Below are 14,183 nucleotides of genomic sequence, written 5' to 3' on the forward strand. Positions count from 1 at the left end.
ATAAATGCACTAAAGATGGTTGGTGTGGAGGTTGATCAAGGGGACCAAGCTGTGTCTAAGCCAATTGAAAACATGACACAAGCTATGGAAGAGGATCAAGAAGATGATCCAGAATGGATTCAGCTTATGGAAAAACTGATGGAAATCCATGATGAAAAATGCAAATTAGTGAATCAAGGCACAACAATTTTGCCTGATATTAACTTGGGAAAGAAACCAGTAAGTTCAAGATTTGGAACAGAAACCATGGATATTTTAAACAATTTGATTGTGGTATGTTGTATTTTAACACTTGACATTTGATTCAGAGTCAACTAAAAACAATTTGTATTATGTTCTGTACTAATGCATAATATTTATTTACTTTTTTGACTTTTTATTCTTATGTTATATAGCATTTCACTATTTGCAGGAGACAAATGAATTTTATGAAGATGTAGCTAAAGCAACATCACAAAATACACAGATGAAGGTATAAAAATGTGCTTCGAGTGATGTGTTCCATTGTTAGGTGAGGTTTCTGTGTTGCATGTGTATAGTGATGTGTTTGTTAACAAGAGTGAAGTGAATTCAGAATAAGAGTGATGTGTTTTGTGAACAAGAGTGAAGTGTTTTCTGAAAAGAGTGATGTGTTTTGTGAACAAGAGTGAAGTGTTTTCTGAATAAGAGTGATGTGATTTGTTAACAAGAGTGAAGTGAAATCAGAATAAGATTGATTTGTTTTGTGAACAAGAGTGAAGTAAAATCGAAGTAAGAATGATGTGTGTTATGAACAAGAGTGAAGTGTTTTCTGAACAAGAGTGATGTGTTTTGTGAACAAGAGTGAAGTGTTTTGTGAACAAGAGTGAAGTGTTTTCTGAATAAGAGTGATGTGTTTTGTAAACAAGTGTGAAGTAAAAATCGTCGTAATAGTGATGTGTTTTCATTTCTTATTATGAAAATAGGACGACATTGTGGATGCCCAAATTGCATCTGCAATAGAAGCATGCATGGAGATATATGCTGATGATGATTGTGTTCAATCAGAGTTAAATGTATCTGGCAAAAATCCTTCAACCGAAATAGTAGTTTACAATCCAGACATTGTAAGTGTTAAACAATGATATATCTCATCCATTCACCAACACTTTTAACAAACATCAAGTGAACTATATGTCTTATATGGTGATGTTTTCATATCATTCTTGCCCTGACAGGTAGCTGCTAGGATTGAACAAATGGAGATACGTTCAAAAGCTGAGAAGAGAATATCAGCTGCATTGAAATCTCCATTCCGTGAAAGAGTGGTTCAGGCTAAAACCAAGTTTACCTTGAAAGAGTCACAAGTCTTTTTGTGGATTATGACAACAAATGAATTAAATGAGTAAGATTTATATTATAGTTCTGATTTAGAAAAAAAAAACATACAAAAGATGTGCTAACACACACACACATGTTTGAACAGGGACACCATAGTGTATGATGATGATGTCATAATGGTAACAAAAAGAGAATTCTGTTCACTGTTGCCACATACGCTAATAGAAGTGGGTGTGATAAGTGCATGGGCTTCTTATTTAAATAACATGGAAGAATACATGTCCCTATCTTCATCGAGGCGCCTCTTTTTCACAACATACCCAACGGTAAGAATAGAATATATTTTGAACAGTATTGTGATTATGAAAACCGTAGTTTCTGTGGTAAGATTTATAGTTGTTTCACTAATTTTAAGTGATTATGAAAACCGTATGGCCTTTGTATTATGTTTACATGGTTAGATTTACGAGTCAAGTATTTTGTGAACAAGAGTGAAGTAAAATCAAAGTAAGAGTGATGTGTTTTGTGAACAAGAGTGAAGTAAATTCAGAGTAAGAGTGATGTGTTTTGTGAACAAGAGTGAAGTAAAATCAAAGTAAGAGTGATGTGTTTTGTGAACAAGAGTGAAGTAAATTCAGAGGAAGAGTGATGTGTTTTGTGAACAAGGGTGAAGTAAAACAAAGTGAATTATTTCAATCCAGATTTAACTTGTCTCATTTTTCAGCTGTATACAGTTGTTCACCGGCCTGATGGGGTCGACCTCATGACCATAATTGATAAATTCTGTGACAATTTACAAACTGAGGTTGAACAAATTCCGTATTTCAAATGGGCCGACGTAGATTTGGTAAATACTGAACACAATTGATTCTTTATTATATTCTCTAGTTGTTTTTATTCTGAAATTATTATTATTATCTATGTAGGTGTTCTTTCCAATTTGTGCTGCGGAACGTTACTATACCATATGCTTCAAATTTAGTAATAACAGTATAGTGCTGATTGACAATTCAAAGAATGCTGACGATGTGGACATAACAGTCAAATATGGTGGCATACCTGAAAATGTGGTAAGTATACACGATATACAGTGCAGTATTTTTGTGATTACAATGAATTATAGTTCTCTTTATAGTGAACTACATCTGATATTCATGATGATATATTGCAGAAATTATATTTTTGTCATTATTTGACAAAAATGGGGTATCACAACCAAAACAAATCAATAAAGGATGTGAGGATAATAAGGCTCAAAATGCCTTGGAGAACAACATCAGATGTAGAAGATTGCGGAGTTTTTTTGATGCGACATTTGGAATGTTATCATGGTGAGCACGAACAAGATTGGAAGTGTGGATTAACTACAAGAAGCAAAGGAATACTCCAAAGACTGAGAGCAAAGTATTGCAGCGCATTATTATTGTCGGAAACAAACCATCAGTCACTGAATATGTTGTAAGTAACATCAAAGCATTATGAAGAATATGGGAAAACCAATAACATAGATGTGGAAAAAATGATTGTAAACTTCAAGCGTTCATGAACTATTGTAGAAAACTTCATCAGTGAATTAACAAGTACTTATTTTACATTAATATCTTGTTTACTATTTAATTCACTGTTGTGTTTTGTAAACCACTAAATGATGTGTTTCGTGAACAAGAGTGAAGTAAAATCAGAATAAGAGTGAAATGTTTCGTGAGGAAGAGTGAAGTAAAATCAGAATAAGAGTGATGTGTTTTGTGAACAAGAGTGAAACAAAATCAGAATAAGGGTGATGTGTTTTGTGAACACGAGTGAAGTAAAATCAGAGTAAGAGTGATGTGTTTTGTGAACAAGAGTGAAGTAAAATGACAGTAAGAGTGATGCGTTTGTGAACAAGACTAAAGTAAAATGACAGTAAGAGTGATGCGTTTGTGAACAAGAGTGAAGTAAAATCAGAGTAAGAGTGAGGTGTTCAATGAACCAGAGTGAAGTAAAATCAAAGTAAGAGTGATGTGTTTTGTGAACAAGAGTGAAGTAAATTCAGAGTAAGAGTGATGTGTTTTGTGAATAAGAGTGAAGTAAAATCAAAGTAAGAGTGATGTGTTTTGTGAACAAGAGTGAAGTAAAATCAGAATAAGAGTGATGCGTTCTGTGAACAAGAGTGATGAACTTACTGGCACTTGAGCATTAGTACTCTAAAAATTCGCATTGAGATAAAATTCACTCAAAAGTGTAATAAAATGAATCATTAGTACTCTAAAAATAATACAATGTGAACTATTTCTATCCAAATCCTCATTGCCTCTGATTTGACTTCTCATTAACCTTTTTGCAGTTCCTAGAATCATGGTGTCCAATCTCATGACAGTTTCCACACTTTCGGCCTGGTTTCATTGCTAACTTTATTGCTGACTCCCTCTTCGATTTCTTCCTACTTCCACTTCCCTTTGTACTAACAACCTCAGGAGGATGAACTTCAATATTGTTCGGGACATGTGAGCCATAGAAGTTCTCAATCATTGCTCTCTTCTGTGTGGAAGACAGAACAACATCTTCGCCAAGAAGCTGCTTCCTACCTTCTTCAATAATTGCAGCGAATGCATTGATTTGATCAATGTTCCCTTCAATGCTTTGTGCTGTTTCAATGAATAATCCATACAAGTTTTTAAATGCAATCTTCTTCTTGACCACAGCAAGGTGTATTTCTTGATCATCACAAAAACCTCCATGTATTGGCTTCACAAACTGTGACTTCATCCATCTTCCTCCACGCAACTTCTCGGGTATCAACTTAACAAAATTATGTTTCAACACACAAAATATATGGCTGCACAATAGACCAAGTCTTTCAAATTTTTTGCATCCACACAAATAGGTGTCATCACCAATGGAGTAAGTCACTGTCTATGAGTTTGAATCATTGTCCTTTATGTCATATACTTCAATATCTGTATTGGTAGACACTCCTAGAGTTGCACAAGACAAAGAGAAACATGCATATACTATCTTTTCTTGAATTTCAGTATAAGCACTACCACTATATATCGTCGATGCATGTTTCTCGATTTCCAATCCTGTTCGCAAAATTGGTACTTTTGTTGAATCATAGTATTTAAGCTTTGCACTATTACTTCTTTGAGTCTCCAGAGCATGATTATAGTTCATATAAAATTGCATAAGGTTAGCCCGAGACTTTGAGTACCTTTTGAAGAAATTATTCTGTGATTCAGATATAGAAGTTGTCTTTATCAACGAACTCATCGGAAAATCACGGAAAAAGGCTGGAACCCAAAATTTTCTGGATGCAAACATTGATGAAAACCAGACATTATTGGTCAGCCCATATCTTTCCATTATAGCATGCCAAGTTTCCTCAAATGCATCAGGTTCTATCAACTCTGACCATACACATGCATTCAGTTCCTTCTTTAATTGTTCACTACCAAGCATGTTCTTTGGCAATTTGTCAGCAACTTTATTCATAACGTGCCACATACACCACCGGTGTCTTGTATTGACAAGGACCTCCTCAACAACAACTTTCATTCCTAAGTCTTGGTCAGTTACAATGAGTTTGGGAGCCACACCCATACACTTTACAAATTGGTTAAATAACCATGAAAAGGAGTTGGCATTTTCCTTGGACAAAAGGCCAGCAGCAAATGTCACAGGGCGACCATGATTATCCTTGCCGGTAAACTTACCCGTAAAAGGAGCAAATATCATACAGTATCTGAAATGAAAAACAATTCACTATAAGCATGCAGAAAACACATCACTCTTTTTCACAAAACACGTCACTCTTGTTCAGACAATACTTCACTCTTTTTCACAAAACACTTCACTCTTGTTATGATTTCAGAAAACACATCAATATAAGCATGCAGAAAAATACATCACTCTTTTTCACAAAACACGTCACTCTTGTTCAGACAATACTTCACTCTTTTTCACAAAACACTTCACTCTTGTTATGATTTCAGAAAACACATCAATATAAGCATGCAGAAAAATACATCACTCTTTTTCACCAAACACATTACTCTTGTTAAGAAAACACTTCACTCTTGTTCACAAAACACTTCACTCTTTTTCAGAAACACATCACTCATGTTATGATTTCAGAACACAATTTAACAAAAGAGTAATTAGTGTGCACATACCTGTTTGTTGAGTATGTCGTATCAAACGAAACAATATCTCCATACAAATGGTAGTTTCTTCTGGCAGTAGGATCACACCAAAACAATCGTGTCATCCTATCCTTTGAGTTGACCTCATACTCATATGTAAATGCACTACACAGCTCCTTCTTCCTTCGCAACTCATTCAATAACATTTGTGCATCAGCTCCTTCCACATATGCTCTAAGGTCACGTCTATAGTTGCGCACTTCTAAAACAGTACACCCTACATAATCTAATCCACCAAGCACTTCTTTAAGTAAGCTAAAACTTAAAGTTGGACCAATATTTGCATTAGCACAATCGAGGATGAATTTCTGATGGACTAAATCCAAATTACGGTTCAAATTAATAAAACGCTTATGGCGTTCCTCAACCATCTCGTGATTATGTTCTTCAATGAAACTTTGTATAACATAACCAACACCCATAATATACTTCCAAGACACTTTAGCATTACAATAGCACTTAATAGAAGAACGCTTTCGTTTCACCTCAGATTGTTCACTGTTTCTTTGCTTTGTACCTTCTCGGCTACACACCACGTAAATCCAAGTAGTGACATCTTTTTCCTTTTTCGATCCCTTTTTACGGGTGTCAAATCCAACATATCGAGCATAATTGTTGTAGAAGTCCAATGCACGATCAAGGGTCATGAAACTTTGTCCAATTTTTGGTTTCAATTCATCTGGGCATTTTTGTACGCAAACCACTGTAAAAAATACAGCACTCTAATAATGAGATTACTGCACTCTTGTTCAGAAAAAGACTTCACTCTTGTTCACAATACACATCACTCTTATTCTAATTTTACTTCACTCTTGTTTACAAAACACATCACACTTGTTCAGAATAAGAGTGATGTGTTTTGTGAACAAGAGTGAAGTGTTTTGTGAACAAGAGTGAAGTAAAATCAGAATAAGAGTGATGTGTTTTGTGAACAAGAGTGAAGTAAAATCAGAATAAGAGTGATGTGTTTTGTGAACAAGAGTGAAGTGTTTTCGGAACAAGAGTGAAGTGTTTTGTGAACAAGAGTGAAGTAAAATCAGAATAAGAGTGATGTGTTTTGTGAACAAGAGTGAAGTAAAATCAGAATAAGAGTGATGTGTTTTGTGAACAAGAGTGAAGTAAAATCAGAATAAGAGTGATGTGTTTTATGAACAAGTGTGAAGTGTTTTCTGAACAAGAGTGAAGTGTTTTGTGAACAAGAGTGAAGTAAAATCAGAATAAGAGTGATGTAAACACATCACTCTTATTCTGAGGGCATCACTCTTGTTCACAAAACACATCACTCATGTTCACAAAACACATCACTCTTGTTCACAAAACACATCACTCTTATTCTGATTTCACTTCACTCTTATTTGCAAAACAACTGTAAATCTAACCATGTAAACATAATCACTTAACATCAGTGAAACAACTATAAATCTAATCACAAAAACTACGGTTTTCATAATCACAATACACGAAAATATTGTATATTAATAAATAGTAGGAATTGTTATAGAATTGAACAAGAGTGAAGTAATTGTTATAGAATTGAACGAATAATGATTACCTTTAGAAGTCTCAGCTTCCTCGCCCGAAGATGATGAATCCGAATCGAAATAATCTTCGTCCGACCTCATAATTGAATCCATTGATTTGAATCACGATGATTGATTTGAATCGCGATGAACGGATTGAATAACGAATTGAATCGCGTCGAATTGAATTCAATCGCGATTTGAATGAAGTAATAAGATTTGGAACGAAATTTGGAAAAAATCGGATCGCAGATTTGGAAGGAAAGAAAAGATCGCAGATTATGGAGTAATTTGATCGCAGATTTGCATGTTTTGATCGCAGATTTAAATTAAGAAAGCAATTTCCAAAATTACCCTCAGCATATTTTCTATAATTAAAATAAATAATATTTGTTCCATTAAGATGTGTGGCTGAAATTTGTTCTCTAGTTGTACACTTAAAATTAGTTATACATTGATTACTACTCTATATATATATACACTAGTACATTCCCAAATTCCTCACTGATCTCGAAAACAGAAAAAAGCAAAACTAAATAAAAGAAATTTAAAAAAAAACATATACATACTCCCTCAACACACTTACACTGCCATTCCACTACATAAAACCAACACATTTTAATAAAGGGGATGGAATGAAAAGAAATTATATACTTCCTTCTCTAAACTGTCGAATATTTCCTCTCACTCTACTGCAACTCTCTCAAAAATTTCAAAATACAGTATCAATTTCATGTGGGTGAACTAACATGAATATGAAAATGCCATGGAGAAAGAAATGTGGGACTTGAGTATTCCTCTAGTTTAAAGGAATAAATTTGTGGAGCAAAATCTGGAAACTCACGGCTGCGCGACTCTTTTTCTATCTCAGAATTTGGAGGAAAGGTAAAAATTTGTGGAACGGTTTGGGTGTATATATTCACATATAAAATTATAGATTTGAAACTGATATGGAGTAGTTGAGATATATATGGGCTACATGTTTGGATATGGGAATTGACAAAATTGAGAATATATCTCTCTTTCCAAGATGGTGGAGATATGGGAGAAACCGTATTGTAATGGGATCATGGGAAATATATTTGATCAAAATTTGACTGCTTGACTAGAATGAATAATTAATATTTTGGACTTCTAAAAAAAATTGGATTAACTCTCAAAATAAAACAAAACGATATTTGGCTAAAATTCGATGATCATCCAAAATAAAACAAACTAAAAGGAGTAGGAAAAGTTGGGGCGTCACAATCTACCCATCTTAAAAAAAATTTCGTCCCGAAATTTGCAAGAATAAAATTTAACGGTTCCTAGTACTCTCCATCTTATCTTCCAAATCTCAAGCGTATTTCTCGCACCCACACTTTCAAATTCTCGTTCGTTTTTGTAACTCGGGAAAGTGATAGATTATTTCAACTTAAAACTACGGTTCGCGCGTACCCAGTCTAGCCTACAACATAAGCACTCTATCTTTGCAACATACTTCATCATCTCACATCTCAACATCTACCACAATTAACGTCATTCATACCACAAGATAAACACACAACATTTTCACATCTCATAGAAAAACACTTTCGCACTTCACATTTACATTCATAAAATTTTGACACAAAAGCTTTCTTCAAACTCTCGCCCTTTTCCTCAAAAATTTCCAATCTTACTTTCAACTTTAAAGTAAAAGTTTTGACTCAAAACGTACTTTAACATCAACTTTCATTCCTCGTGTAAAATACTCCATAGAATAACACATCATACTTTGTATCTCATAACATAAATATCATCACACTTCCATAGCTCAAATTTTCCAAACGAAAAAGTTTAAACTATTTTTCTCGAAACTCAAAAATTTTCGAACAATTCATAAACACAGTATTTCCCATTGATCAAATCTTTTCATAAAAGACAAGCCATCCCATTGCAAGACATACATCTTTTTATCACCATAGATTTTCATCTTCTCGCAAAACACACATATATATATTTTTTACAACCATCGCTCCTCTATCCCATTGTAAAACATACTTTGTTTTCATAACCATAGCTCTTTTATCCCATTGTAAATCATACTTTGTTTTCATAACCATAGCTTCTCATCTCCTTTCCTGAAAACTTTCTCATAAAAATTTTTCATAAAAATAAATTACCTCTTTCTTGATTGAGCGTGGCGAAGCGGGATGTTGAACCTTCAATACACAATTATTATTTTATCTTCTTTTATTTTATTTTATTTATTATTTTAGTCTAGCGAAACAAGTCTAGACTAAGACAGAAAAAGACTCTCAGGTCTAGAGCGGATACCACTTTGTCACGCCCGCATTTTCTAAGAATATAAAACACAGTTGATCGCGACTAGGGGAGGGTTAAAGAAGCGTGGAAGAAAGGGGAAAACTACACAACTCAACCATAGCTCGAAACAAATGGAAATAGCTCGAATAAAATCAGAGTATCTCAACAATCAACAACTCAAAAATGAATATTATCTCAGCGATACAAGAACTCAAAAGAAGGACAACTACTCAGCGGAAGCATATGAGAGAAGGAATATGCCACGTGTGAAGACATGGCACATTCTAAACACTTAAATTTCTTCAACGGTCTTGCTCAACACCCACCGCACCCGTCACGCTCAACCTGCACATTTTTAAAAAGAAATGCAGGGCTGAGTACTTGATGCACTCAGTGGACTCATGCCGAAAGCATTTTATAAAAAGTATTTATCATGCCACCATTGAGTGACCTCGGGGTTTTAACTTTAGAAATTCCCGAGACACTAAAATAATTTCCATCGTAAAATTCGACTGATCAGTCATTTTCCCATTGCTATCAACCATATCTGATCCATTGATGACAAGGAATGTGGCCATATTCCAAGTCACTACACCGGCCGACCCAAAAGACGGCTCACGATCCCCATTGGTGTACACTAGCCTGAGTAGGGACTCACTCCCTAGTCAGACCCGAATTCGATTATCCATAGATGGCGAAAGCCACATCAGATAGGTTCCATAGAATAAGACAAAACACGGCATGACAAATATTCATATCATTTTCACATAAAAATATACTCCAATCTCCAAGAATGGTGGATGGAATGATGGATGGAGGAATTAGGGTTGGAGAGTGGAGGTGGAGCCTTAGGGGCTCCCTAATTTTGGAGGCTATGAATGGGTACATAATATGAATTAGGTTATGAGGTATTTATAGGCTGGAAAAAGGGTTTGGAGAAAGTAAATTTCGTTCTCCATAGGCTAAGGAAAAGATTTGGCTTCACAAGGTAATATTTTCTTTCATTTCTTGAATTTCCGTCTAAATTCAACACTTGACAGTAATGCGCGATGTTCATAGAATGACCATAACTTTCTCCATAGAACTCTGATTAAGATGTTCAAGGTACCATCGTGATGCTCTTACGAAGACGAAGAGAATGGTACTCTCTCCGTCCCAACTAAATTGATACAAAACTTTTGGGTACGGAGATTAATAAATTGTGTTGAAAAGTAGGAGAGATGAATAAAGTAGGAAAGATAAAAAAAAGTAAAGTAGGTGATGGAATAAAGTAAAGGTGATTGGATGTTTTGTTTTTTGTAAAAAAAGAAAATGACTCAACTTAGTTGGGATATCCCAAAAAGGAATACGACTCAACTTAGTTAGGGCGGAGAGAGTATGCAAAATTTCCTGATCGGACTTTAGAATCTCCAGCAAAATGAGTTTAAACAGAGGCTTCTGTACGTGACCGGGGCCCAGCGGGCCACTGGAAAGCTTCCGAGCTCTCTGGGCAGGTTCCAGCAACCGATGGCATGAGTCCAGCGGGCCGCTGGGTTGCGCTTCTTCTCCAGCTTCCAGATTTTGACCTTTTTATGCCATTTTTAGCTCTATTTTGCACATTTCTCACAAAATACGTCAAAATACTAAAATTAATAAAATATGCAAATAATGGACATGTAATGCAATTTTGACACTCAAAATGGACCAAATAATGGCATTAAAACATTGCAAAATCCGAGCGTATCACTTTTATATACTCTTTTTGTCCCATTTAAGATGTGCACCTTTCCTTTTTAGTTTGTCCTAGTCAAGATGCCCACTTTCTATATTTGGGAATAAATCTCTCTCCCATCTCTTCTTATTAAAATATTCAACTACATTTTTCTCTCTACTTACTCCACCTAACAACTCCACCTATGTCTCGTGCCACTCAAGAATGTTGACATCTTGAATGAGACGAAGTGAGTATTAGTTTTATAATGAAATGTGAGTAGGATAAAGATTGTTGAATGTGGGATCCATTACCAAAATAGTAAAAAAAATAAACAAAACATTTATTGATTGACGGACGAAAATGGTAAAATGGGACGTTTATTGGTGAACGGGAGAGTACAAAACTATGAATGCAATAAAAAATTTGAACCAACAATACAACAATATTAAACACATTTTGCGTCTCTATTTTTAATTTTAAATAAAAAAAAAACTAAAACCATCTCTAACCCGGACCGAGAACAAATAATGTAGAAGCATTGGAGGAAGAGGGAGGAAAGGTAGGTGGTGGGCGCATTATATAAAGAGTAATACTTCCCATATTCCACTCAAGATGTCCACTTTTATTTTTCGTTTGTCCCATTCAAGGTGTTTACTTTCCACATTTGGAAATTAATTCATCTCTCTTATCACCTCATTAAAATATTCAATAACATTTATCATCCTATTTTATCATATTCAACTACTCCACTCAAAATCTCGTGCAATTTAAGAATGTGAACATCTTGTATCCGACAGAAGGAGTGAACAATATAAAAACTATAAATACTACTCCCTCTGTCCTCCATTAATTAACATCGTTTAACTTGGTACGGAGAAATGCAATAGAAAATAGGTGGAAAAAATTAGTGAAATATAACTTTTACTTTTATATGTTAATTTTATAATAAAATGTGAAATCCATTATCAAAAGTAAAAAGGAAGGATATCAATTAACTGAGGATGAAAAAAAAATTGGTACCACCATTAGTAGAGGACGAGGGAGTAACACTGACCAGTGGGAGGAACGATGTTTCCTCCATTCCTTCAAAGGAAAACATGGGCATTTATGAGAGCGTTTCACACAAGGGAGGCTTAAGTCCCCTACATTTATTATCAATCCCATTCAAAAAAAGATTTTGGTAGTACACAACATAAACTTTAATAAAGAATTGCTAAAATAAATGAGAGATAAAGAAAACAAGTGTTGAAGCATTGTATCTGAAATATTACAACCGTTATTAGTGTAATAAACTTTTCGAAAATAGATAGATTAATATTGGTAAATGGACCAAAATAGAAAACTCTTGATACATTTTTGAATGACTAGAATGTAATATTAATAAAGATTTATAATTTTAAATAAATTATTGTGCAAAATCCCATAACATCAAAAAAATTATAAGAAAATTCTCCGTACCTTTGAAATATAAAATATAACGTCGCTAAAAAAAATTGCACCCTCCTCCCTGACACTGACATAAAAAAATTGCATATTGTAATATTATATTCCCTCCATCCAAAAAATTAGTTTCATTTGTGGACGTAATGTGTTTAAATGAGAAATTAATAAAGTAAGAAAGGTGAAAAAATAGGTAAAGTAAGAGGGAGAAGAGAAATAGTTAATAAAGTATGGAAGGGAGGATAAAAAGTAGATAAAGTATGAGAGAAACTTTATGTTTTTATAAACAAGAATATTTTTTATGGATATTGCAAAATTAAAAAGTTAAACTATTTTTCGTAGACCAAGTGACTATTAAATCTAATACTTTCTCTATGCCATAAGAACACGCACTCTTTCATTTTTAGTCCGTCCCACAATTTTTTAATTTGGTAAATTCTTTTTTCCTCTAATAAGGTGAAACCTATTTTCTACTAACAATATTCAAATTATTTTTTCTCTCTACCTTTCTCTTACTTTATCAATTTTGCACTAAAATCCGTACTAAACCCAAAATGTATATTCTTTTGTGATGGACGGAATAGTTGAATAGATTGCAAACAACGCTTCTAATAAAATAAATGCATTTTATATATTAATTGTCACATGAAATTATGTAATAGTAATAATTTGTTTTGTATAAAATTATATATTAAAAATAATGAATGGTCTAATGTGCAATATTAAAATATATAGATAATATTATTTTTAAATTTTATTAGTTTAGGGTAAAAGAACTTTTATGATGTGGCATATACTAGAAAATGAATTCGGAGTTTGAGTTTGATTTTGTTGATTGAAGAATGCCTAAAATTGCATATACTATATGTTTCTGTTGTTCAAAAGCAAACACGATTTTCCTTTTAAGCTTTCAACGCAAAACACATTTTCAATCTTCGAAATATTACATTTAAATATTAGAGCATCCACAATGGCGCCCGTCCCGGCGGACGTCCGGCCGGCGTGCCGGAGTTCCACGCGGGACGTCCGCCATTGCGCAACGGTGATGCGGATACGGACGTCCGTTGCGGACACCAGAGTTCCACGGCGTTCCCGGGACGTCCGTCGCGACGTCCTTGCGGACGTCCGCCATTGCGTTGACCCCACGGACGTCCGCGCAGACATCCCGATTATTTTATATTTTTTTTCGAAAATTCTATAAATACAGCTCGTTGAACTTCTATTCATTCGCTTAGATTCCGAGGCCTTCGTTTAGGTTTCAGAACATGTGGGTTCGGCATCACACTTTCAGGGATGAGATTACCAGAGTGTGGACGGCGGAGACAGGCTTCTTCGGCATGCTTAATCTTCAGTTCAAACTCAGCAGAGTTAAGGGTTTTCTCAAGGGATGGAACAGGGAGGTCTTTGGGAACATCTTTGAAAAGCTGAGGGAGGCAGAGGAGGCGGTTGCCGCTGCGCAGGAGGCTTACGACGGGGACCCGACAGGAGCCCACAGGAGTGAGCTTAGCCGTTGCACGGCTCTCTACGTACTCCGCACTAGGATGGAGGAGGATTTCTGGAAGCAGAAGGCTGCCATTCGGTAGGCGGCAGAAGGCGAAAGGAATTCCAAATTCTTCCATGGGTGGGTGCGACAGAAGCGGGTGAAGTCCCGGATTCACGCCATTCTGGCAGGAGGACAGACTCTCACGTCAGAGGAGGACATCAGACACTCGGCGGTTGACTACTTCCAATGGCTTCTCACGTCAGACGTTGAGCACTTGGAGC

The 14,183-nt window shown here is 35.1% G+C and overlaps 1 protein-coding gene across 1 annotated transcript; it reads right to left on the bottom strand.

The window, feature by feature from the left end:
* Positions 1-4,191: 4,191 nt before the first annotated feature.
* Positions 4,192-7,114, bottom strand: LOC121784270 (protein FAR1-RELATED SEQUENCE 5-like). Its single transcript, XM_042182433.1, has 3 exons — positions 7,033-7,114; positions 5,451-6,183; positions 4,192-5,020 (listed from the first exon to the last, which is right to left on the bottom strand). Exons 1-3 carry the CDS (start codon positions 7,112-7,114, stop codon positions 4,192-4,194), a joined length of 1,644 nt encoding a protein of 547 aa, XP_042038367.1.
* Positions 7,115-14,183: the final 7,069 nt, after the last annotated feature.

This window comes from Salvia splendens, chromosome 21, assembly GCF_004379255.2.
Source record: "Salvia splendens isolate huo1 chromosome 21, SspV2, whole genome shotgun sequence".
Taxonomy (NCBI): Eukaryota; Viridiplantae; Streptophyta; class Magnoliopsida; order Lamiales; family Lamiaceae; genus Salvia; species Salvia splendens.